The sequence below is a fragment of the Callospermophilus lateralis genome, chromosome 7, assembly GCF_048772815.1.
Source record: "Callospermophilus lateralis isolate mCalLat2 chromosome 7, mCalLat2.hap1, whole genome shotgun sequence".
NCBI classification, from domain to species: Eukaryota; Metazoa; Chordata; class Mammalia; order Rodentia; family Sciuridae; genus Callospermophilus; species Callospermophilus lateralis.
In genome coordinates, this window is record NC_135311.1 from 93,478,667 (window position 1) to 93,505,301 (window position 26,635).

Sequence of the window (26,635 nt, forward strand, 5' to 3'; positions counted from 1 at the left end):
AAAATGTCTTCAAAGAGAAAAAAGACTAATCTTAGGATAATTTTTTAATGCAAACACTGAGCTCCTTTGAGAAAAGTAAAATTTCCAGATTATGGATTCCTGCTAGGATTGAAATATAAATATATAATATGTAAACCAGATTCCAAAGACACAAAATAAAAATTTTTTAAATTTAAATAGTCCATTATTTGTATGAATTAAATATTTTTGTAAAAGCCCAATTACATAGAGTGGTATTTTACTACTTATGTAACATGTATTATTAAAAGAAGATACAGAATCCCAGATAATCCTGCCTTATATAAAACTATATTTTCTATCAAATATTAGATATTTATAATGTAGTATCAAGACATTTGTATAGGAAAACATTTTAGTTTCCTATAAAAGAAAGCAAATAGTATTCCTCTCTATACCTCCTAAGAGCTTTCTGGAACCTAAACATTTCATATAAACAAGGTTCATCTGTCAAATATATTAAACCTATGTATTTTCTAATTATGTATAAGAGCTAAACGCAATTATTTGCCCTTTAATATGGACTAGCCCAGAGGAATTCTGTCAGGTATTGTGTCCAAAAATTCATTTCAAAACCCAGGCATAGTTTAGTTCATCCTGGAGTTTCACACTCAAAATACAGTATTATTTCTGCCCTGACTTGTAAGGGGAACCATAATCCTAAGGTCACCATGTCCTACTTTGATACAAGATACAACGAATATAACTGAAGGTCATTTTGAAGACTAAACATTTACCAATCCATCTTTTGGAAACCATAATCTTTTAGATTGTCCAGGTGTGGACTTATATACAGACTTAAAAAAAAAAAAAAAGATTTCGCCACTTACTAACATATGAATGGCAAATAGAAAGTTTTTCATGGGCACCAAACTCTTCTTAAATAATTTGAAACTAAAAATACAGATTAAAAAGTCCTTTGTAAATGACATATTATCAATACACAGAAGTCTATATACTAAAGTAGTAAATAGAAACTCTTTCAAACTTTATTATGGCCTTGCAACCACTAATTTTTTTCAAACACATACCATCTCATGAGAAAGCAATTTCATCCATAATAAAATGGGAAAAGCCATTGTTTTAGGTGATGCTTTATCTTGAACTTAACATTGTAGTCAGTTCTGAAGAAGAGTCAAAACATTAACTTCTGCCATTTTATTTGTTTCTTGCCTATAACTATTCTTGTCTGTTAGGAAGCCTACAATAAAGACTTTTATATAACATTCCATCAGGGGAATGTTTGTCTGTTGTTGGGCCTATATAAAGATTAAATATGATATTGCAGTAAGCCCTTGAATAGTATTATTTCTGTTGTTGTGTAGCAGATGTATTTTGTAGACCTCATAAAATAAACAGTCACATTTATGTATCTACTTCACATATTTGGTCTTTGAGTAAATATATAATTAGAAAATATAAGAACAACTCCAAGGGTATCATATAAAAACATTTCTTCACATCAGTCAATTTTTGAGTCTATAATATAGTCTCTATGAGTCAAGCCTGAGGATAGTAATCTTTTTCTATTTTGCAGTACTAGTATAAGTAAGACAAACATTTAGAGCAACTTTTCCAAATTTTGGAATTGCTTGTATTTGGGAGGGGGGCATCTATTGGTATCAATCTTTTTTATTAAGCATAACAAAAAAAATGTTCACATGTGAGGCATAGGGCATTTAGAAAAGAGGAAAATAAAATATGATTTCAAACAACTTACAAGTAATGAAGTCAAACCTGCCAAATTAATCCTCAATACTTAAAAATCTCAGCAAACAAGAAAATGTCCTTCACAATTAATAAAACATTATTTATATATATATATATATATATATATATATATATATATATATATATATATGCTGTATAACTTAATTGGTAGAATATAAATTTAAAAAAATACAGAAAAATGATAATTTTCCCTAAACTTGAGTTAATACTATATTTTAAAATTAAAATTAGAAAATAAATATGTATACTTCTCTATTTCGTTGTTCAGTAAAACACACAAGCTGTAGATTTGATTGACTTTCATTTTCCTTAAGAATGTATAAGGCAGTATCAACTGATGACCAAGGGGATAGTTTTCCTACAAACAAATATACCCAAACACATTAAAATAAATAATCACTTTTTGCTCTTTTCCTGTTTAAAAAAGAAACTGTTAGGTTATTTCCTTCTTGAATTTTTTAAAAACAAATACACATTCCATTTTATATGCAAACATCTTAACATTTGCAATAAGCCATATACTACATATAGTGACGTATGAAGACATTCTCTATATACTCACTTTCTAAAAATCCTAACTTTTCTTGAACTCCCCAAGGCTCAAGCTGCAGAGTAACCAAGATACCCGAAATCAAAGAAACGCAGACCTTTTCTGGAAGAGATGGGATTAGCACTGGCTTACCTGTGCTAGGTCCCAGGTAAAAGAAACCATCTATGTGTTCACAACCCCAAAATTAAAATCTCCAGCTAGAACCTTTCATTTAAATGTCAGTCCCATATAACAAAATGCCTATTTGACATTTTCACCAAATTTCTGTTTGTAAAAATGAACTCTTGACCTTTTGAATCCCTTAAAAAAAAACTACCATCTATCCTCATCTCTGTATCAGAAGGAATGGTAACTCATTCTTCTGATTGCTCAATCCAAAAATCTTGGAATCATCTTTAAACTCCTGTCTTTTCTCACATACAAAACCAGTTCTCAGGATACCTCTAGTTCTACTTTCAAAATATGCCCAGAATCTCTATCCCCTCTCCTGTCTACATCTTAGTTCAAAACATTGCCATCTTTTTCTAGAATTCTGCAATAACATCCCAGGTAGACTCTTTGGTATCTCTTGATTACTCTTCAGTCATAAATATTTTCAAAAGATCAAGCTGGGGCTGGGGCTGTAGCTCAGTGGCAGAGTGCTTGCCTTCACGTGTGGGGAACTGGGTTCGATCCTCAGCACCACATAAAAATAAACAAACAAAATAAAGGCATTTTGTCCATCTACAACTACAAAAAAAATAAATAAATAAAAACAAACAAAAGACCAATCTGACTGCTCTTGCTGAAATATAGGTCAGAATAAATCCTGCCTTCTACTCATGATCTTCTAGTGCAGTAGAAAACTAAGAGTATTGCTCGAACAATAAGAAAAAGTGAGTAAACTACAAAATTATAACTTTTCTTGGGGCTGAGGCTATAGCTCAGTGGTAAAGTGCTTGCCTCGTATGTGTAAGGCAGTGGGTTCAATCCTCAGCACCACATAAAAATAAATAAAGATACTGTATATTCACCTACAACTAAATAAATATTTTTTAAAAATTATAACTTTTCTTGAACTCATGAGACTTGAGGTCATAGGACAATTAAGCAGCCTGAAAGACTTTTCAAAAGAGAGGCCTGGATATAAGCACTGGCTTATCTGTGGTGGTGTAGCAAAGGAAGAGATGTCAGGCATCAACCAGTGGAAGAACAAAGAGGGCAAAAAAGCATTTGAAGAAATGAAGGAAGATTTCCTAAACAAAATGAAAGACAAGAAGTCACAAATCCAAAAAGGTCAGAGAACCCCCACAGAATAAATGCCAAACAATTAAATCCACCAATCAAAACAATTAAATCAACAATAAAACAACAAAAAAAAAACATTTATATATTCAAACTGCTTGAAAAATCAATGATAAAGAGAAAAATTTGATTCTAGTCATAAGGAAAACTTCATTTCTCTAAGTAAAAGCCCAAGTCCTCAGTAGGGGAAAAAAAAAAATCCCTTCCAGTTTATGTCCTTGTTCCTCCTCATCTTGATTTCCTATTACTTTCTTCTTACCAACTACATTCCAGACACTCTAGCCTCCATTCTTCCAACACCAGCATACTCTCACCTCAAGCCTCTGCATGCAGTACTTTCTCTACCTGGAATGCTCTGCCCCCTCCTCCACCCATCCTTTTCACCACCCCTACACCCATAAAACTTATTTGTTTGCCTTCTGTGGAAGACAGCAAAATGGCTGTCCCTCAAGTATTAACAGCCTTTTGCAATGTGATTTTGTGGCTCCTCCATCAAAGATCAAGTCTATTTCCCTACGATATTAATCTGGACTCGCCTGTGTACTGTACCAGTTCTGAGCCTAGACCTCAGAAGATCCTATTGAGCTTTCTGTTTTTCTTTTGTAGATTCTTGTTACACCATGAGAACAAGGACAGGCTAGCTTACTGGAGGATGAGAAGTCATCTGAAGGGTCAAGCTGTCCCAGCTAAGACACTATATACAGGAAAGAACCCAGCCAAGATCAGCAAAGGCCAGCCATAAACTAACCTGTACTTGACCACAGATATATGAGATTGCCCTACAGAGAAAAGCCAAGCCTGCCTGGTTCAGACTATAAGAACTATCTACTACACATACAGAGTAAACAAATATTCAATTGTTTTTAAGTCACTGAGTTTTGGGAAACTTTGTTATGAATCAGTTGATAATTGATAAACCTGTTTCAAAGTCTTTGTTCATATGTCTGTTATCTATCTATCTATTAGTATTAGGGATTGAACTCCGGAGTGCTTTACCACTGAGCTATACCCCAGTCTTTTTTATATTTTGAGACAGGGCCTTACCACATTGCTTAGGGCCTCACTGATTTGTTAAGCCTGGCCTCAAAATTGCAACCTCCCTGTCTCAGCCTCCTAAGTCACTGAGATCATACATCACTTTCTTAACAAAGCATAGACTGACTCCATTTTAACAGCAACCCACTTACCATAAACATTCACACCCTTTTCCCCTCTGAGTTTTTTCCCATAGCACTTATTACTTTCTAACATTTCATGCTTTTTCCTATTTATTACATTTATGTATTGCTACCCTCACTAAAACATAAGTTAATGAGAAGTGTTATTTTTGTCTTTTTTTGTACTCTGATACACCTAAATTGATGCTTGGCATATAAGTCTCTCAATAAATACTTAATAAATAAATGAATAAAAGAATAATTCATAAGAATACAGAGACTTAAGGCTAAATTTGCATGACTATCTTGATTCACCTCTGAAAAATTACTAATGAAATTATTATTTTAAAGTATCAACTACATTGTATTTTAAGTAAATGACAAAACATACAGGGAAAACTTTCAAAATCACTGCTTTAGGAGGTGGGGGAAACTCCCTCTAGCAATAAAATGTTTATATGAAAACATAAAAGATTGACTTGGAACAATCAATATTAAAAGGATATTTGGGCAAAGCACCCCTAGAGACATCTTTCACTGAATAAAAATTCTATAACAACAGTTTTTTTGTGTGTGATGCTGGGGATTGAACCCAGGGCTTTGTGCATACAACATTAGCACTCTACCAACTGAGCCATATCCCCAGCCCAGTTTTTTTTTTTTTAAATTTTTTTATTTTTCAGTTCTAGTTGGACACAATATCTTTATTTTATTTATTTATTTTATGTGGTGCTGAGGATCTAACCCAGGGCCTCCCACATGCTAGGCGAGCACTCTACCACTTAGCCACAATCCCAGACCCCCAGCCCAGTTTTAATAAACTTTTTAGATGGTATGAAATTACTAATTTTTAACTAAAAAAGAATGTAAAGATTATTAATAAAGATTGTCTCAGTCATACACATAGACTTCAAAGGTATTAAAAATTACTTGCTAGTCAGGCACAGTGGCACATGCCTATAATACCAGTGGCTTGGAAGGCCAAGGCAGGATTGTTAGTTCAAAGGTAGCCTCAGCAAACGTGAGGTGCTAAGCAACTCAGTGAGACCCTGTCTCTACATAAAATACAAAATAGGTCTGGGGATATAGCTCTGTGGTCAAGTGCCCCTGAGTTCAATCCCCAGTACCCTGCCCCCAAAATTACTTGCAATTTCATATCCCAAATTATGCTCCTATAGAACTTCTGTTAGACATATTAATTTTAAAATAATAAATGGAAAAGACTAAGATTAATTAGCATATAAATATTAATTCTATATCATGAAGAAACAGGTAACAATTTATTTTAATAAAACATGCTTTAAACACAAACAGAAACACAAAGCAACTGGAAATACAGTCAATGTATAAAGTAACACTATCTTTCTTGCAACATAATTATTTGTTTCTTTACCTAGGCAGATTATTTTCTTCACTAACAAAGAATACTAAGTACTCATATAAATGTTTTAAGAGAGGGTACAAGTTGATATTTTAAAAAATAAATAGAAAATTTAAACTTGCCTTCGATTTGACTCAGGTTTAATGGCTTAATTGTTAGATAAATCATGGACTTTTGAGCTATTTGCATCCTGTATTGATGACTAATAATTTCGCCATCCTCTTCTAAGAAGAAGCAGCCTTTTGATTGTATGTATTGCCAGTCCTGAAATGAAAAACAATAATATTCAAACAACACTTATTAAGTGTTTCTCGCATAGTTAATAAGAAGAAATCCAAGGGAGATATTTTTAAAAATGTCATTTTTAAAAATGTCATTGCCCTCCAAGAACGTGCAACTTAGGTAAGTAATAGGCATGACAGAAATTAGTCATAACTGGCATACTGTAGGTGCTCAACAAATATATATGGTCTGATTAATGGAGGGGTGACATTGCTATAAACTGAGTGAGCAATCAGTGAACTATGCAATGAAGAATCAACATCATTTGAAAATTATATAATGGAGAATAAATAAGAAAAACAAAGTTCAACAAAGTGGAAGAAGTATTGAAGCAAAGCAATAAATATATGTATGTGTAATAATTTAAGAGTACTGCTGGAATCACAGTAAGAATGAAGAAGTAAGAAATACTAAAACAAATGTATGCAAAGAAAAAGTGATATTGTATTTAAAGATAAAGTTTACAACAACCAAAGTAAATACTTCAAATCAAGGTGACTAGAAGAATACTGAATAAAAGTTTCATAGCTACAGAATTATGCTAATAAATATAAAATATCATTTTGAAGAAAGTCCACTACTTCGTAGTCTATATAAATTCCTTCTCCTAGTCTGAAATAATGTGTCTATAAAGAATCTTATAACTAGAATTAAGTAAAATTTGAAAATGGCACATTGAACAGAAAGTAAAGAATTTTGCTGTTGTTATTGTTTTTTTGAGTAGTGCTGGGGACTGAACCCAGGGCCTTGTCATGTGAGGCAAGGACTCTACCAACTGAGCTATATTCTTGCTGGAGAGCAAGAATTCTTTATTGAAACTGAGAAACTGTACCATGTATGCAAAATGCTTTTCACTTTATCATTAGTAGGCTTGCCTAACTAATCTAAGACATAGTTCTGTTCTATTTATAATGCCAAAAATAGAGTGCTAATGAGGCTTTGAAGTGATTTTATAAAGAAAGATTTTAAATGATATTTGTAAAGACATATAGATATTAGGCTCAAGGCTTTAATAAAATTGATAACTATACAAAGGGCAGGCATTAGCTCTATAACAATAACATCACAAACATTTTTAATCCATTATAGAAAGATTTACGATGGCACTGAAAAAGCAAGGCCAAAAATAATTTACATTGAAATTAATTTCTTGCTCATTTTTTAAAGACTACATTATATTAACATATACTTATGCATCATTTTCCATGTCATAATTACTTTAATATTTTAATACATTTAAAATAAGAAATATAAAATAGAAAAAAAAATCCCTATAATTTTATATCCTACTCTGATTTCTATATAGTCCTTTCTAATAGTGATCTTATACAGAGACTTATGTTTTTACATTCTAACAAATATCATTTTATGTTTTTGTTTTTAGTTTCTAACCTTACATTCAAAATATTCTGCTACTGAAAAATAAAAGTTGGAGGAGTCACACTTTCTGATTTCAAAACTCACTACAAAACCACAGTAACCAAAATAGTGTGGTGCTGGCATAAAGACAGACGTATAAACCAATAGAATAGAATGGACAGTCTAGAAATAACCACTCAAATATGTGATCAAATAATTTTCAACAAGGGTGCCAAGACCATAAAATAAGGGGAAGGACAGTCTTTTCAATGAATGGGGCTGGGAAACTGAATATCCACATGAAAAAGAATGAATTTGAGCCCTTATCTTATACCAAATAGAGAAATTAACTCAAAATGGATGGAAAACCTAAAGATAAGTACTAAAACTACAAAACTTTAAGAAGAAAACAGAGGGAAAGCTGACATTCTCTTTGGCAATGATTTCTTGTGTGACACGAAAAGCACAGGCAACAAAAGAAAAATTAGGTAAACTGGACTTCATCAAAACTAAAAACTTGTGCTTCAATGGACATTATCAAAAGAGTAAAGAGGTAATTCATGTAATGGGAAAAATTATTTGAAATTATCTGAAAAGGAGATTGTATCCAGAACACATAAAAAACTAAAAATCAACAACAAAAAAATATTAATTACCCTGACTTTACCTTGAATATATGTATTGAAGTATCACACTCTACTCCACAAAAATGTACAATTATTATGTCAATTAAAAATTGTAAATGTATAAAGAAAAAAAAAAACCCCAAGGAACCAGATCTTTAAAAATGGGCAAAGGAACTGAATGAACTGTATATCTTTAAAGATATACGACAACCAATAAGCACTTGAAAGGATGTGCAACCAACCATCACTAACCATTAGGAAAAGTCCAATCAGAAGCATAATGTGATAATACTTTACCACTCATTTGAATGGTTATAATACAAGGAGAAAGATAAAAAGAATAGAAAAGAAAGAAAATAAGAAGTATTGGTGGGCATGTGGAGAAACTGGAACCCTTGTGCATTGCTCATAAGAATATAAAATGGTAAAGCCACTGTGGAGAATGGTATGTTAATTCCTCAAAAAAAAATTAAACATAGAATTCCATATGATCTAGTAATTCCATTTCTGGGTATACATCTGAAAGAATTGGAAGCAGGGACTCAAAACAGATATTTGTACATCAATTTTCAAAGCAACCCTGGTCACAATAGCCAAGGGGTGAAATTATTCTAATGTCCATCATTAATGGATGAATACATAGACAAAGTATGGCATATTCATACATTTACATATTTTTAACCCCAAAATGGAATGAAATTCTGACACATGCTATACATATGGATGAAAGAGACATTAAGCTAAGTGAACTAAGCAAGACACAAAGAGACAAATATTATAGGATTCCACTTATAGGAAGAACCTAGAATAGTCAAAATCAGAAAGTAGAATGGTGGTTTCAAGGGGCTGAGAGAAAAAGAAATGGTGAGTTATGTTTTAATAGGCCAAGTTTCAAATAACAAAGCCTTGGACATGGAAAGTACTAATGGTTGCACAACAGTGAGAATGTGCTTAATGCTACAGAACTGTACCTTTTCGACTTAGCTGGGTCTATGATTAAAAATTGAGTGGACATACCATTATTTGCTTAACTATTTCTAAATTGTTGGGTGATTATGTTATTTCCAATTTCTCATCAACATAGATAATGCTAAAATAGTATGTTTCTCTTCTGATGAATTATTTCCCTGAGAACTTTTAGGAAAAAAAGCATCTATAATTTAAGTGTTTTGACATGTATTCCCATATTGCTTTGTAAAATAATGATGCTAATTTTACAAGACCACCAGTGACATATACTATAATAATTTTTACCATTATTTGATCCATACTGTGTTATGAAAAAAATTGGGGGACGATGAGATGATTTCTTAAGCAAGGTATGGATATATAAAACATTCATTCTATATATTTTAAATGCTACAAGTATTTTCTAACAAAAAATGATATTGTAATACTTTTATATTAATTTGAATTTCTCTGCTTACTTCTTGTTTATTGTATTCGTTTCCTTTCATGAGAACTGTTTATTCATCTCCTATTCTCAGAGATGTACTGCAGACTGGGCATTTTTCTTACTTATTTTAATAAATTCTTTTGACTATTTTAGATATCAACCACCCTTGACATATATTTTCTCTATTTCCTTTTATTTTATTTTTGCTTAATTATCAACAATGTTAAGTTTTTCACATGTATTTTTATCTTTAAAGATTTCTTCTTAAACTTAAGATCTTAAGATTTGATCATTACTGTTGAACTATGAACATTACTAAAACTAACTGGTGAGTTATGTTTTAATAGGCCAAGTTTCATTAGTTATTAATCACATGTACTATCACAACTTTGGGGCATAAAACGTGTATTTTTAACTCTGAGAAATTAAGATGTAACAAATTATTTGAATTAATCTTTAGTGCCAATGACACAAATATGTCATTATATATGATATTTCAAATATATTCCTATGAGGTAATGTGGATTAGATATGAATTAAGAGTCTTTTTTTTTCTATACTGGGCATTAAACCCAGGGTTTCACATATGCTAGTCAAGCATTCTGCCACTGAGCTAAGTAGTCATTTTAATAAACAGAGAAATTGAGGTAAACAAAGGTTATATAAGCTCAAAGTTTAAGGAGGACTTTACTGAAATAGCAGTTCTAGAGTTCAAGACTTTGGATCAATGCTTTTACCATTCAATCATGTTTCTAAAAGAATATACTATCAGGGTACCAAATACAAAACTTTTTATTATCTTTAACACAGTGACGTTCACACTTGAGCTTGTGCTAAAAGTTTGATTACTAATAAATAATATGCACAGATTATCATTTAGCTTCCCTGTCAATCTCTGTTTTTAATTTGTTCTTTCTAGTTATACCCGACAATAGACTATCTTGACATATTTGTACAAACATGGAATATATTTTATTCTAATTAGGATTCCAGTCTTGTAGATATACACGATGTTGAGATTCATTGTAGTATATTCATGTATGTACATAGGAAAGTTATGTCAGATTTATTCTTTCTATTAACATAATCAGTACAACTTTGGAAAATGATGACTTCTTAAAGGCAAGAAAGAAAAGATATCCTTATATGGGTATTTTAGACAAATTATTCTTTGAGACAATTTGAACTGATTCTGGTATTAAATGTTTTCCTTTCAATCAATTTTGTTTATACCATTATTAGATGGAATTTCATTTTATAAATATATATTTTATATTTATCTATCTGGAATGGTAAGGGATAATAATTTATGATTACAAATACAGGTTGATGAGTATCCCTTATCTAAAACTTTGACACTAAAAGTGTTTTAGATTTCAGATTTTTTCAGATTCTGGACTATCTGTATATACATAAGGAATGGGATCCAAGTCTAAACATGAAATTCATTTTGTTTAATATGTTATTTATTTATTTATTTTTGTACTGGGGATTAACCCCAGGGGAACTTTGCCATTGTTCTACATCCTCAGCCACCACCCCCCTTTTTTTGAGACAGTCTCACCACATTGCCAAAGGCTGGCCTTAAGCTTGAAATCTTCCTGATTCAGCCTCCTAAATTGCTAGGATGACAGGTGTGCACAACCGCATCCAAAACACATATATTTTATATACATAGCCTGAATATAATTTTATATAAAATTTTTAGGATATCTGCATTTTAACTGTACCCCTCACATGAGATCAGATGTGGAATCTTCTACTTGTGCTTATCATGTTGGCACCCAAAAAGTTTCAGATTTTGCAGCATTTGGGATTTTCAGAATAGGGATGCTCAACCTGTATTAAAGTTAGGGAGAATCTCAAAAGCAAGCCAGTTGCATACTTCCATTTTGACTGATAAAAAAAAGTCTGAAAAATAAAATGGTAGGTAAATGCCACAGTTCTCACTGATAGCAGAACCAAAGGTGTAAAGTAGGTCTTATTTTCTCTCTAGTCTACCAGTTATATTCTAAGTTTTACTTCACATTTAAATATCTGCCATGATTTTCTAAAGACAGTTTTTAATAGAAACTTCTTGTTTATGATGTTATTATAAGAAAGTATAATGAAGTTTATTATTCAAATTACCCATGCATTTAAGTATCAAGATAAACTTTTTTAGTTTTCTTAATAAAAAAAATTCCATAATTTTAGTAGCTGCAACATTTCCTATACTTGCACTGTAATTATGGTATAGTAGCTCCTAATTTTAAATGAAATTAATGCATGTATTGGTATATTTGTCTATAGTAAGTAGTAAATATAATTTGTACCATTGAGGAAACTCAGATAGAAGGATTTTTCCATAGCTGATGGTATTTTAGGGACAGTACACAGACTGACAGAAGATGACTTTATAAAAATCTAGCTGGGAAGAAGTTAAATATTAGAGATCTTCCTAAGTTCCAATTTCATAAAATAATGCAATAGTAGAAGGGAATTTGTAAATTTCTATGGAAAGACTGCCTAACTATATATTACAATATTATCTATAGGTTAATAAGGATGGAAAATGGTAGAACAGCAGCTATTATAGAAATAAGACAAATGCCACATTATTGATACCAATAAAAATTAGACTGTTCTGGGTAGTAAATAACATTACTTGGAGAATTTATAGCCCCACTGTTCAAAAGGAAACATTTAATTTCTTAAGATCTTTCAGAGTTAATAAACATACAATGCTCTTTCTTTTTTTATTTTTTTTTTTAGTTATAGGTGAACACAATACTTTTATTTTATTTATTTTTATATGGTGTTGAGGATCAAACACAACTCCTCATACGTGCTAGGCAAGGGCTCTACCACTGAGCCACAACCCAGCCCTATACAATGCTCTTTCAACTTAAAATTTCCTTGAAAATAGATAGACTTTCAATCACTCAATACTTTTTCTCTGACAAAATTTTTACAAATTGAAACAAAAAAGTACTAATTAATTGGTGGCTCATTCAAATAAATGAATTTGAAAGGATTATAGATTAAGTTGACAAGTTTGAGGATTATTGGAAAAATTTAAGGACACTAAGTTTTAAAAAAAATTTAAAATAATAGGGTATGAAATTTCATGTATACTTTTTTGACAAAATAAAGCAGAAATAAAACAATAGCTTGTAATTCTTATATAGGGCATGAGGTGGTGCTATATTCTACCAATTCAAGTAAATTTATATAAATGTAAACAACTTTATTTTTCATTCATAACATATAAGGGAATGCTGAAAAACACAAATTACACATTTTAAAGTGGAAAACAGCTATCAAAACAAATATACCAGTAAAATTGCATTTTTTAAATTACTGTAGTGAACTTCATTGTTTTGATATGACTAATGTATTGTTATCAAAATTTTTTGAGAAGAATTAGTAAGCAGTAGATCTGCCCCTGATTTTTTCAGAGAAGAAACTTATCTTCATCACTGTTGTTTTTATAAAAATATCCTATGCTTTTAGTAAGGTTAAAACAAGTAGGTAAAAAGAGTAAATTTTTTGTTAGTATTTAAGAATACTTAAAAGGTTACATAAATTTATAAAGAGAAAAATTGATGTGAATTCTCCCAATTCACAGGTTAAACTGATAAAAATTTTGAAAAAGAAACCACTGTAACAAAACTATTTGGCACAATTTCATAAATGTTATGAAAAAAATTAATAGACTGACCTATTTTAGTTTGAAATGATAATATTTGTATTGTTATGTAAAGAGAATTGTAAAATATATGTGGTATACAACACATGAATATGATAAGCACACATAACACGATATATGTTAGTATGTATGCTATATAATATATATACAGACATTTATAAAATATAGGCTGTATAATATATGTTCTGAATGTGCATATAAATGTACAATACACAAATGTGTAAAACATGTATTTAAGCATATTCTAGTTAAAAGTCTGAATATAGGAAGCACTGCGTCTCAGGAGTTTACAACTCATAGTTTAGGGTCTACTCTAATTTTAGTCATGACTGCCTTAGCAAGGAAGTTGAAGCTATTCTTCTCAACGGAAAATTCCTGACATTCCTTAAACATTATAGAACCTAAGAAAATGGACAGAATTTAGGATAAAAAAAAAAAAAGAATAGTAATTCAGTACCTAAATATGGCCAATAGAAAGTAATACACATGTATCATGGTGAAGTTCTTATTTTCCTCCAATAAATCAAGTCCTTCATTAATTGTATGAATTTATGTTTTAAAATGTGGCTACTGAGAATGGTGCATACCTGTAGCCCCAGCTACACAGAAGGCTAAGGCAGGAGTATTGTTTAAGCCCAGCAGTTCAAGACCAGCCTGGGCAAAATAGCAAGACTCCTGACTCAAAAAAAAAAAAAAAGGAAAAAAAAATCAGGTTTATGCTTACCCCATTACACCATTACAACAATTATTACAACAATTTTCAATTTCTGAAGTCTATCCCATTCTATATCCTAATTCCATACTTTTCTGTTCAAGATGAAATTAAAGTACCCAAACTTGTTTAAAGTAGATTTAAAATATTTGAAGAAAATTAATCATCTTTTTAGAAATTTGTTCTGTATTTTTATAACCAAGTACTTGTCAGAGTATTGTAAAAACTCAGAAATGTATAAAATTAAACAAAATACTTCAGAGTAAAATGATCACAAAGATCAGAATGCTGCTGAATAACAAAAAAACCAAAGATTTTTAAAGCTTGTGTAAGAAATGCCAGTTAGTATCAAGCATGGTAGCAAGCACCTGTAATCCCAGTGGCTTGGGCGGCTGAGGTAGGGGGATTGCAACTTCAAAGCCAACCTCAGCTACTTATTAAGGCCCTGAGTAACCTGGCAAGATCCTGTTTCAAAATAAAAAATAAAAATGGCTGAGTGTGTCGCTCAGTAGTAAGTGTCCTGGGTTCAATCCCTGGTGCCAAAAAAGAAAAGAAAAAGAAAGAGAGAAAAAAGAAATGCCAGATAGTACATAACAGGGAAATACTGAGATCAGAAAAGGATATAAAGAAGTAAGAAATACAGGACTAACAAAATTCTCCAAATGACATTAAATTTATAAGAAAGTCACAGAATTAAAAAGTTGACAGTGTGCTAACTTCTTTTAATCATTAAATCCTCTTAGTACCTTTCACCTAATTCCTAATTATCATCAGCATCATTCCCTATTTTCGGTGCCTTAGATGCAAAACTTAAGTGGACTCTTATTATACAAAAGCTATGGCCTACAGACTAATTTCAACATTACCTATTAGATCTGCCCCTTCCTTGCTAGGCCATGCTATCATAACTTTATATCTGGATAACTCTAGAGAGTCTCTCTAATTTGAGGTCTCCGTGTACAATAATAGAAAAACTTTTCTTAAATTATACTTCCATCATGTCATCCCATCAAGACTTATAGCCATTCCTTAGTTCTGTAATATTAACAAAGCTATTTTTTATTAAAGTGAATACTTTCTGTACCTGGTACTTAGCTAAATGCTTTACATATGTTAGATGACTTAAATCTTTCCAAAAACACACTAAATATTGATATTTCCAATTTATAGATAAGGAAACTGGACTCAGAAGGGCTGAGGATAGACTTATCCAAGTTTGCCAAGTTATTAAGGAAAAAGCTAGGATTCAAGTTTAGGTCTGTCTCTTTACAAAAGTCGTCATCAATACCTAAAATAATGCATGGCACAGAGTAGTCAATCAAAAATATTTGTTAAATTAATGAATGAATAAGTGAAATACTATGCTATATTACCTTGATATATACTATTAATAATCAAATTTAAAATTTTGATTTTTTAAGTTCAAGGTCCATATTTTACACTAAGCAAAATAGCTGGCAAGCATTACTTGTTTAGTGATTATTTGTTCGGGTACACTAAATTAAAATTGTATTGTTATGGGCTCAACTAATGGCACTGAGAAAAAGTCTATTATGATTTAATATAGCAAATGCTAATGCTTATATATATCTTTCTGCTGGATAAAATTACACTTATTTACAAAATATTTTGAAAGAGATAAGTCATAGTTACTTAACTAAGTTAATTTAATTAGCATTTAAATTTGCAAAACACAGAAAGGTTCCATTGGTGGAAAATAATATTGTTGGGACACTAAATATTGTGTGAACATGTTGGACATGCACACCAAATTGCTTGGGGTGTATAGATTCCTAAACAGTCTGAACAAATTCCTTGGAGATAATGTTTTAAAATTTTAATATAGAACAAATGTCACTGTCTAGCAATTTAAAGATATAAGGGACTTCAGAGTTCAATAACAAATACAGAGTTGTTATTTGAAACAAAAAATGTAGCTCTTGAGAACAATCAGTTCAGTTTTCTAACAGCAGTTATAGTATGTGGCCATAACCATTTTTCCCCCTTTTACAGAGGTCTCTAGGTGCACATTTTTAATGTATCCTAGCAGTTTCCAGTTAATGTTTTATATTTCTGTAGCTATTATTTTCTGTTGAAAGAAAACTAGTAAAGGTTGAGTCTAGAAAGGGAAAACAAAGGAAGAAGATCAATATTAACACTCAACAAATATTGACTTAGCAAAGTGACTTTCTTGTCTTTCTCTCATAGGAATTGATATTGAATGAATGATTTATTTATAAGAAATACTTATGGACAGTATTTGTTAAACAACAACAAAAATTTGCTTGCCAAAGTATAATTACATAATCTACTCATCAAGTTAAAAAATTCAAGAGTCATCATTTTCAAACTAAAACCCTTTAAGTAATATTCCTTATTTATACTATAAAACATTACAAGTAGCTTACAGGTAGAAATGCTGCATTCTACAGGAAAAACTTCAAAGAATTATTTCACAAACTACTGGGTCTCTATACACACTGATAGTTACTAATAAATTTAATGTCAACTGTTGTCATTAAAAGTTTATGATAATTTCAGACACTATACCTTTAAGTTTGGCTCTGTTGACTTTGAGTTTCGATTACTATTAGCACTCATGGTAATTGTGAAGGAAACAGATGTTTTGAACTTTCTAGTTGTAGACAGCAAAGGACTCCTTGTGTCACCTGTAACAAGTAATATTATTTGGTCTAATATTATGAAAAGTTGTAAGTAGGAGTTTGTTTATAAACATAGTGTAGTATACGACGTCTATTGTACAATTTTACTCTCTTTGTTCTTCCTATTGAAATAAAGTCAAAAATTTTATATTTATCAGACTTTAATGGCTCCTAATTTATGGGCTACTAATAAGATTCCTCACTTCAATATGTCACCTTTTAGTCTGAAATTTTAGTTTTAATAAAATATAATGGGCATAGCCAAGTCAAGTTCCACAATAAAATTTTACTTTAGTAGATTTTTACAGCTAAGAGTCTAGAAATGGTAGCTAACAAAAATTGGATTCTCATTTGTTTTATCACTGATAAGCTGAGATGAAAGGAAATTTTTATTTGAGTTATGATCCTTCATTGCTGATCAAGAAATTCTTTTTGTAAAAGTACAAACCTTTATTTGAGAATGTTTCCTGGTCATTTTTTCTTATGATTCTAGGTGACTGTTTTGTTACTGGTGATGGGTCCCTTTCAGGGGGCCCTTCAACATGGCTTCCAAACTGTTGACGCCTCAGTTTACTATCAACCTCCAGTTTTTCTAGTGTAGTCTTGAGACATTGTTCATTGGTTGTCATATATAATTTACAAAACTAAAGGAAATAAAAAAGTAGTCCAGTGGGTAAAACATTCAATCATACATCTGGGAGAAGAAGAAGGCAAATGCACATTAGTAGGCAAGGAATAGACTGATAGATGGAATATATTTCTTATTGAACTTGGGAACTCATTTTATTTTCTTGAATCAGATTGACCAGCCTCAAGTGACCTAGTGAAATGCAGCCATGATTCAATGAGGAGGTCATACTCTGAGTGGAAATAAAATGTTACACAAGGAGAAATGATTTATTTTTTTTACAAGAAGTATAGACTTGCATTTGTTCTAAATAATTTTTATGATTCGTCATTGCAGAAAAGGTACATTTCTGAGGAGAATCTCTATGTTTGTTTATGTGCCTGTATGTGCACACACATATATTTTAACTTGGTTATACAGGTTGAGCAGCCCTTATCTGAAAATGTTGGAACCAAAACTGTTTTGGATGTTTTCAGAGTTTGGAATATTCGCACATATATGGTGAGAAATCTTGGAGATGAAACTCAAATCTAAATATGAAATTCACTTGTTTCATATACACCTTATTTACACACCCTGATAGTAGTTGTATACAGCATTTTTACTGTGCTTAAATTTTAACTGCTACCCTGCACATGAGGTCAGATGTGGAATTTTCTACTTGTGGCATCATTTTGACACTCAAAAAAGCTTCAGATTTTAGACCATTTGGATTTTGGATTTTTGGATTAGGAATGCATAATCTGTACTATTTTTAATATAATCATCATATCAACTGTACAACTGAAGAGAATGACTTTGAGTACAATGAACACAACATACAACTGAGTTATTGCCAATATTAAAAAGATGTATCCCTTTAAGAAATACTTTTGTGGGGGCTAAAGGTGGCAAGTGGTAGACTGTCAAAAAAAAAAAAAAAAACTACCCCCCAAAAACAGAAAAAAAAAACGTTTTTGATGTTAATTACCTTGATTTAATCATTTAACAATGTATACTCGTATCAAAACATTACCTGTATTCTATGAATATAATTTTGTCAACTATACCTTAATAAAGCCTGTGGAAAAAATAAAAATAATTTCCCTACTCAGAATGCAAATTTACATCAATATGAGCTTTTGTACCTTAATATAGTCAAATTTTCCATCAGCATTTACATCAGCCAAATTTATTATGGCATTTACTTCCTCTCGAGTCATCTTCTCACCTCTCTGAAATAAAACAAGATTTATTTTAAAACAACATGATTACCACTTTATTATTCATGGGGATTGTGGAAATACATTTTAATCTCTTCTATAAGTAAATTTGAATATATGGCCTCATTATAAATTAGAATGAGTATCATGTCAAGCAATGATAAGATTGTAATATATAATAAAACAGCAATTTTTTATTATATTTTATGAAAATATGCTAAATTTTAATTTACTAAATTTTAACAATTACATATCATTGTATCAGTTGTAACTTTTATTGAATATAGAGTAACGGTCTCTTCTGACAATGTACCAAAACACAGAACAGATTTCTTATCCCATTTATACTTTGTTTTGCTTATCCCATATGAACCTATCTCTGATTTTTTAAGACCATTGGGCAGGAGAATAAGAAGACTGTAACATAGGCTCAATTTTATACTTATTTACAAAGAACTAAAAGGACCTCTAATTATATAAATAAACATATGATTCATTTCACCTGAAAATGAAATAATTATTTTTAATTGGAACTTTGATAGCCAAAGCTAGATTTCCAGTTGTTTTGCAAATATGAACATTACAAAACATTTCACAGATCTTACCTTTGTTAGAAATTTATAAAGGTCAGTATGTAAAATACAGCCATCATCATTTACATCTAATTGCTTAAATGATTTTAGCAGTTCTGCTTTTGAAGTAGGTTTTTCCTTCTTTAAAATTATACAAAAATCATCAAAATTCAGTTTGGCAGTTTGAGGAGTCCAATACTTATTAATAGTCTTTTGGGATGGATTTCTTCCTGCATACTGAAGAGCTGTCCAGTAAAAAAGTATTATTTGTTATTGTGACACTTGGAATTGGTATTTAAGTGTAAATTTTCTTCCAGTCATTATAAATTAAACAAAGTTCATATATACCAATATATTATCTTTGGTGTTGACAATCTAGTTGTTATTGTATGTCTGACTTTTGAAAACAAACACATATATTCCACCAGCTAAAGAGTCTTGATTTATTAATGCCACCAAAATTAAATGAATTTTCACTGTTCTGACAATTTGGTTCTCAACATACAAGTTTTGAATAACCAATAACACCTGATTAATTTAAGAACTTTCAGAGAAAAAAACATGATTAAAAACACCACCCACTTAACTGTTTTGAGAACATAAGGATAATGACAAAAAGCTTGAATTATTACTTTTTCTGCCTTAACAAATACTTTAAGGAAGTAAAGAAGAGCCATCATCATTTACATCTAACTGCTTAAATTATTTTTGCAGTTCTGTTTTTAAAGTTCTTCCTTCTTTAAAATTATATAAAATTATGAAAATTCACTTTCAATCATTCATTTTAAGATATTAATGTCAATAAGGCATGATATCTAAAATGTTCACCATTGATAGACAGGCTTTCCAGAAAATGTTCCATGTCAACTGTATGCACAAAATAGTATACAGGTGCAGTTACAGCTCTGCTAAAAATCAAGAATGTCAATACCGGTTAAACTACATTTCATTTTAAATCATGTTCTTATGAAAGAAAAATAATGTGGAAAAAGATGTGTTATTTTCATGTCATATCACACTAAAATATAATGGTTTTAAATAATTATGGGTATCTCTTTATAGTCGGATAGAAGTAATTACATAATTTGCAAATAAACTTCTGCATATTAAGTTATAACTGTCTAAAATTAATAAATTATGTTTCCTGAACACCACAGAAGAAATTATATAAATTATTATAAAACCTTATATTGGATATTTCCACCTAAAATGAGAATTCACAGATTTGTGCCACATAAATCACACTAATAAAAGGTTAATCTGGGGCTGGGGTTGTGGCTCAGCGGTACAGCGCTTGCCTAGCACATGCAAGACCCTGGGTTAAATCCTCAGCTCCACATAAAAATAAATAAATAAAAGGTATTGTGTCCAACTACAACTAAAAAATAAATATTAAAAAAAGGATAATCTGAACGTTTTGTAATTTAATGTAATATGGACTAGTAAATATTAAACAATTTAAAGAAATACCCTAAGGAAATAGAAATTAAATCAGGTTAATAAAACCAGACATTTGTTGAGTCAGTTATAGTGAATATTTATTGTAGACAAGCATAAATAGAGTGAAATTTTTTCAGATACAAACTGTTTAGTCCCAAAGAAGTTTTATAATGTAAATAGGAAGTCTACATCTAAAGTAAAAAAAGATCTTATTTGTAGTCATAACTTATGGTCAATAATATTTTAGAAGACAAGGAGAAATCTTCCTATTCTCTAGATTATCCCAGTTCATTGTACCTAGATAATTTAAATTTTGGCAAAAAAGGAGAAACAAGAAGATAATCTAAAGGTGACCTTCAAAGCTAACAGAAGTTATAATGGTAATAACTGCCATTTTTCATTCACCTATAATGCCTTTGTGTAATTTGTAGCACTGAAACCTATGTATATTTTTTATTTCCACAGGTTTATTTTGGATATAGACAAAATCCCTGATTACCATGCTGTGCTAGGACCAAAAGATATTTTGCCCACTGTATGAACAGACAATTCCATAACTCATCTATTAACAGAATCAGCAAAAGGACATTTATGTTTTAGGATTCCATCCCCAGCCAACTCCTACCCTTTAAAACTTGGAAATACAAGTAGGATCTAAATGAAGTTGTGATTTGCAGGTCAAAAATCAACATGATAGAAAATATTTTCTGTCCAGCTTTGGGAAAATTAATGTGTAACTCTTTCCCACAAGGGGCAGCTTAGTACACCTGTTGCTATCTTCAGTAACAACAATATAATATACATATATACATATATGTGTTATATATATACACATATATACACACATATATTGTTTTTTAAAATGTGCTGTTAATTACAAAAGAACAATTTTCTCAAAATGATATTAATTATGCCAAAATATGTACTAAGTAGACATCCCCACATCTAAGAAACTGATACATTCTAGTTGTTACTAATTTTAATCTTGAGGTTTAGAATTAGTTGGAATTAACTGTTAACTTTGATGACAGTGAAAACATTATGTAATTGTAAGGTTGACAAGATACTGATCTTTTGCCAGGGGCTTAATAAGCTTTGACATGAGGCTATAATACCTGTATTATTTATAAACTGGCAAAAAAGTTTCTAAAGCTCTGGTAATGGTACTGCTCTATCTTACTTTGAAATGGAAATATCAGCACATATTATGTGCTAGGTGGCAGAAGGATATTACTAAAAGTAGTAAGAAAGAGACATTATTGGTTCACATTACTCCTTTTTAATAACTAGGTTATATGAAATCAATTATTACAATGTTACAAAGAATATTCCACCATAAACCCAAAAGACAATTCCACTGAGGAGACAAAAACTGCATTATCTTCCCAGATAATTTCATAGGACTGACAGTACCTTAATACATAGTCATTAATTCACAAACAAAATGCCATAGCTGTGGAAATCATGTTAAACTTGTAAACTTAGCAGATTTATTATCTCAACCTCTTTTTGAAAGAAGGAAAAAAACCTCAATTACTTAAGAAATAGTGGCATATTGAACTTAAATTAATTGGATCTCTTCTTATGGCATTAACACATATTAATTAAACACTAATATTTAAAATTCAAAATGAAAACTAAATATAAAATTCAAAATGGAACATTTTACCAATTTAAAAATTATGTAAATCAAAGTAAAATTAATTCATAACTTTAAAATTCATGTTAATCCTGGGTATTTGCATTTAAACTATTTTACAAATAATGTCTTTTATTTAAACATCAAACAAATTTTAATCTCTTCAATTCTCATTGTCCCCAAAATGGATTTTCTTAAATAGAGATCTTATTATACACAAATTCAAGAAATATGTCAGAGTTTTGGTTTAAGGTAAATACTTCTAAAGACGGAAAAAAATAACTCAATTTCTCTACTCATAAAGTTATCAGTATTGAAGAAACAGACATGAGTAGTCAGGGTATTTAGTATTATTTACTGCTCTGTTGAGATCAGGGACCTTTATGTCATTTCATATTCTGAACAGGATCAAATTCATCAATTTGGGGGACATTAGTAACCAAAGGAATTTTAAAATATAACAATGAAGAGAAGCACTAAGAGACAAAAACAAAACAAAACAAAAAAACCACTAAATTATTATTCTCTTTTCAAATTTCAATTATCTCCAAATAGTTCTCTTTTAAAGTCATTTGGCCCCACTTTTATATACCTTTTATATTTTTCTCAGGATAGGTCAAAATTTACACTAATAATTTAGAAACCAAAAGTGTTTTAATTCTACTATGATAAATTCCAAAGCAGCAAAATGAGAATAAAAAACATTTGAAAGCAAGTAGTAGTTGGTGGAATCTTTCAAGATACCAATCTAGGTAAAGTTCTTAGTATATGTAACTTAAACAAAATGCCATAATATCTTACTGTAGTTCTATTTCTCAAGCTTCATTATGAAATTGAGATGGTTTAACAATGTAAATCTAATTCCAGTCTTTCTGACCTAGCAACATTCAACAAATAAGGCAAAACATTTTTAAGTTAAAAAATTTTACCTAGGCAAAGTTGATCTTTAGAAATAATGTTTTCTAAGCTGCTTTTGAAGATAGTTAAGTAGGCAGCTCTACAATTCATATAAAATATCTCTTCTTCAGTTAGTGGAAATTTCTTTGTTCGAGGATTCTCTGAAAGCGTGGATTTCTGACTAGTAAAAGCCGCATCACTTCCTGGACTGACGGCCATTCTACTAGAAAATAATTTCAAAATTGTTTTAGTCAATATTAATCACCTATAATACAAATGTCATTACACCTTTCTAGTGTGTGGGAGGATCACAATATTAAAGTTTTTATATGTAGAAGAAAAAGATGTTATAATATGTAAGTAGTCTAATTATAATGTTAATTTAAAATAAACTCTTGGCAGTTGATTTCTAATTAAACACACATATAAACACCCACCCACACAAATTGTCCCTCCAATATGTAATAATAGCCCAAAGAACAAAGGCATAAAATAACAACAAAAGATGAATCAGGACAAAGTAAAAGCATACATCTATTCTCTCAATCCATCAGCTGAGACTCTAATAGGTTCATTGAGAAAATTATATTAATTAACAGACATAAAGCATGTAGAACATTGTCTGACACTTAGTAAATGCTAAATAAACTGTAGATAACGTGGAACTATAGCCAGGCATGGTGGTACACAACTGTAATCCAAGCAGGTGGGGAGGCTAAGGCAGGAGGAGCACAAGTTCCAGGCAAGCCTTAGCAACTTAGTTGGGCCCTAAGTAACTTGGTGAGAACCTGTTTCAAAATAAAAAATTAAAAAGGGCGGGGAATGTAGATCAGTGGTCAAGTGCCTCTGAGTTCAATCCCTAATATGTAAACAACCGAAACAAAAATGTGAAACTCCATAATAATGAGATTTTTTTACAGAAAGCACTTGGCACCCATCCTCCATGGCAGGATCAACCAAATCATTTCACTAACATTTCAATAATGCAGCTCCTTATTTCAAAGAACTGAATTTCAAAAAAATAACTGAATTTTTACAGTCCCATTTATAGCATTACCACAGAGCTTTACTGTGTTCCTTTACTAATAAAAATATTTATATTATTATTATATTATATTATTATAATAATAATATACAGCACCTCTGCTCATAAGAGCTTAATGAACTGTCATACATCTTACTTTACCCCTACTTTTGTCCATTTTACAGGTGAAGAAATTGAGGGATAGAAATGTCACTTCGCCAGTAAGTAGTGAAAGGCAGTAAATTTCAGAAACAATTTACTCTTTGTTAATGTGAATGAAGGCTTATTAACAATGGCTACTATGAGGTACTAAATTGTACTGGTGGTCTAACAGCTTCCAACATTACTTTATCCAGCTTTGACTTCTAAAAATACATTTCAACGTAATAAATTGAAATTTCAAGTTCAACAATAAAATGACACAGGTAGGGTCCCCTTCAGGACTCATTGGATTCTTACTCAGGGGGCCTAAATCACTGGCACCTTCTTGAATTATATAGGTCTTTTACACTTGGGAAAGAAAGATAATAATCGCTTATCATGGATGAAGTACCCTATTTATAATACACAGACCGCCTGCCTGACACTTTCATATTACACCAGATTTAGAAGGACCCCATAGGGATGAGGCGTCACAGTCTGGTTACTGCAAATTGGTATCACTATAATTAAGCATCAGAGTTTTAAACACATATGCGAGCACGCACCTTCTCACAAATGTAAAAGAAAACTGTTCCAACAAGGAAGAATGAATGTTCTCTTTGCAGCAAGCAATTTTTAAATGAAAAAAAAAAATTAGGATCTTCTTCAAATACTCTTTCCAAATATGATGAGTCTGTCACTTGGAAATCCCACAGCGGAAATGTTCCAGAATTCTATTCTCCCCTTTTCTGAGAAGAGAGACTAAGCTGAAGCTTAAATAAATATATAATTGCACCCCTCAGGCTTGGAAACCTCCTTTATTTAAAACTCCAGCCCGAGACCGAGACAGGGGCCTAGAGAGTACACTGCGGCAAACGGCTCCATAAATAACCAGGCACACAATAGCAGGAAAAATAAACTGTTAACAAGCGCCTCGGGCTTCTCAAGGGCCAAGTGGAAACAGAGCCACGCAGCCACCGTCCCTCCGCAGTGAAGCACGGTCTAGGCTAATCTCGAGCAATCTCTGTTTTCAGATTTCTCCGGGCACAAAACTGCATGTGTATGTACATTTTAGGGACACGCGTAGACCAACTGCTAGGAGGACAGAGACGCACAAGACGCGGGAGAAGAGAAAGCCGCAGGGAGAGGGACAGAGGGAGGGAAGAGACAGAGACAGCGAGCTGTTTGCTACCTAATTCCAGCTCACAAACGAGGAGGCACAGCCCGTTCTCTCCACTGTTCCGCGACCCTCTCGCAGCAGTCGGACCGACCTCGCCTTTCTCTAATTACCATGGCAACTGCGCCTCTCTGCCACCGGAAACAAGACGCGGAGCACCTCCCTAAACGGTCCGGCTATAAACGTAGGGTGAAAGAACAGGCATGGTTTTGCTGCTCCTCTGTTCGAGTATTTCTCTGGCCCGAGTAGTGAGAGGGTTCCGTGTTACGCGCGGCGGGACTGGATGTGGGTTTGGGGCCTAGACACCTTATGCACCCCTTTCCTCGCACCTACTCGGATTCCTCATTGCGCGGAGGGTGTTTCCGGCGGACTGCGTTAGGTGTGACACCAGGAGTGCCCGCTTGCCCGCGCTTTTCAGCTGCGGCGTTTCCTGCAGCTGGTTAGTTCGTTTTGTCCAGTGGCGGTGGTGTCTCCCTGAAATTCGAAATGCCGTAGGTATCTCCTGCCCAGATATTGCTGATTTGTTTTATGAGTAGATATTATGTGGCCCGATAGCCCCTTTTTTTTCATTTTACTATTTTAAGACTATAAACTTGTGTTGACAGTACCCTTAATTTACCTCTTCTCCAGCAGCACTCATCAGGTAGTCTTTGTTTACTTCTGTTACTCCAAGCCTTTTGACAGATTGTATAGGTTGTGGACTCTATGTAGATAATGCCTAATGTGAAATTTAAATAGGTTAACTGATCGAGGATGGGACGGTGTAGATTAAAACACGACTGTTAAGCCTTATGCTGCCTAGATTAGGGCAGTGAATTAATACAAACTCTCCAAAAGTTTTCAGGAACTGGATCTTGGAACCGGGTTTCCACTCAAGACTCTCATTATCCCCCAAGTCAATTATATTTACTTATGAAAATAAATTTGTATTGGGTAATCTCCAAATTCTCATTCAACCCCATAATCTGATTTTTGAAAATGGTTTTAGAACAAATGATAATATTCATTTGTTTTTCCTCTCCTACATCCATCCTATATTTAGATGAATTAAAACGCAGTTGACTG

General features: G+C 31.8%; 2 protein-coding genes across 8 annotated transcripts in view; one reads left to right on the forward strand and one right to left on the reverse strand.

Moving 5' to 3' along the window:
• The window catches only part of Efcab7 (EF-hand calcium binding domain 7), a 53,180-nt gene extending 27,484 nt beyond the window's left edge, over positions 1 to 25,696 (reverse strand). For 2 of the 6 annotated variants that reach the window (XM_076860253.2, XM_076860249.2), the window contains exons 1-9: positions 25,586 to 25,696; positions 24,960 to 25,142; positions 23,261 to 23,448; positions 19,286 to 19,497; positions 18,606 to 18,692; positions 17,299 to 17,494; positions 16,738 to 16,856; positions 6,244 to 6,385; positions 1,998 to 2,107 (exon numbers count right to left, since the gene is read on the reverse strand). In XM_076860253.2, the coding sequence (XP_076716368.2) occupies positions 1,998 to 2,107; positions 6,244 to 6,385; positions 16,738 to 16,856; positions 17,299 to 17,494; positions 18,606 to 18,692; positions 19,286 to 19,497; positions 23,261 to 23,447 (1,053 nt within the window). In that variant the 5' untranslated portion in view covers position 23,448; positions 24,960 to 25,142; positions 25,586 to 25,696. Of the gene's footprint in view, positions 1 to 1,997; positions 2,108 to 6,243; positions 6,386 to 16,737; positions 16,857 to 17,298; positions 17,495 to 18,605; positions 18,693 to 19,285; positions 19,498 to 23,260; positions 23,452 to 24,959; positions 25,143 to 25,585 lie in introns of all 6 variants that reach the window. The other 4 variants (XM_076860251.2, XM_076860252.2, XM_076860250.2 and 1 more) reach the window with 4 other exon arrangements.
• Positions 25,697 to 25,995: 299 nt separating this feature from the next.
• Positions 25,996 to 26,635, forward strand: part of Itgb3bp (integrin subunit beta 3 binding protein) — a 54,906-nt gene continuing 54,266 nt past the window's right edge. For both annotated transcript variants that reach the window (XM_076860260.2, XM_076860261.2), the window contains exon 1: positions 25,996 to 26,061. In XM_076860260.2, the coding sequence (XP_076716375.1) occupies positions 26,057 to 26,061 (5 nt within the window). In that variant the 5' untranslated portion in view covers positions 25,996 to 26,056. The remainder of the gene's footprint in view (positions 26,062 to 26,635) is intronic.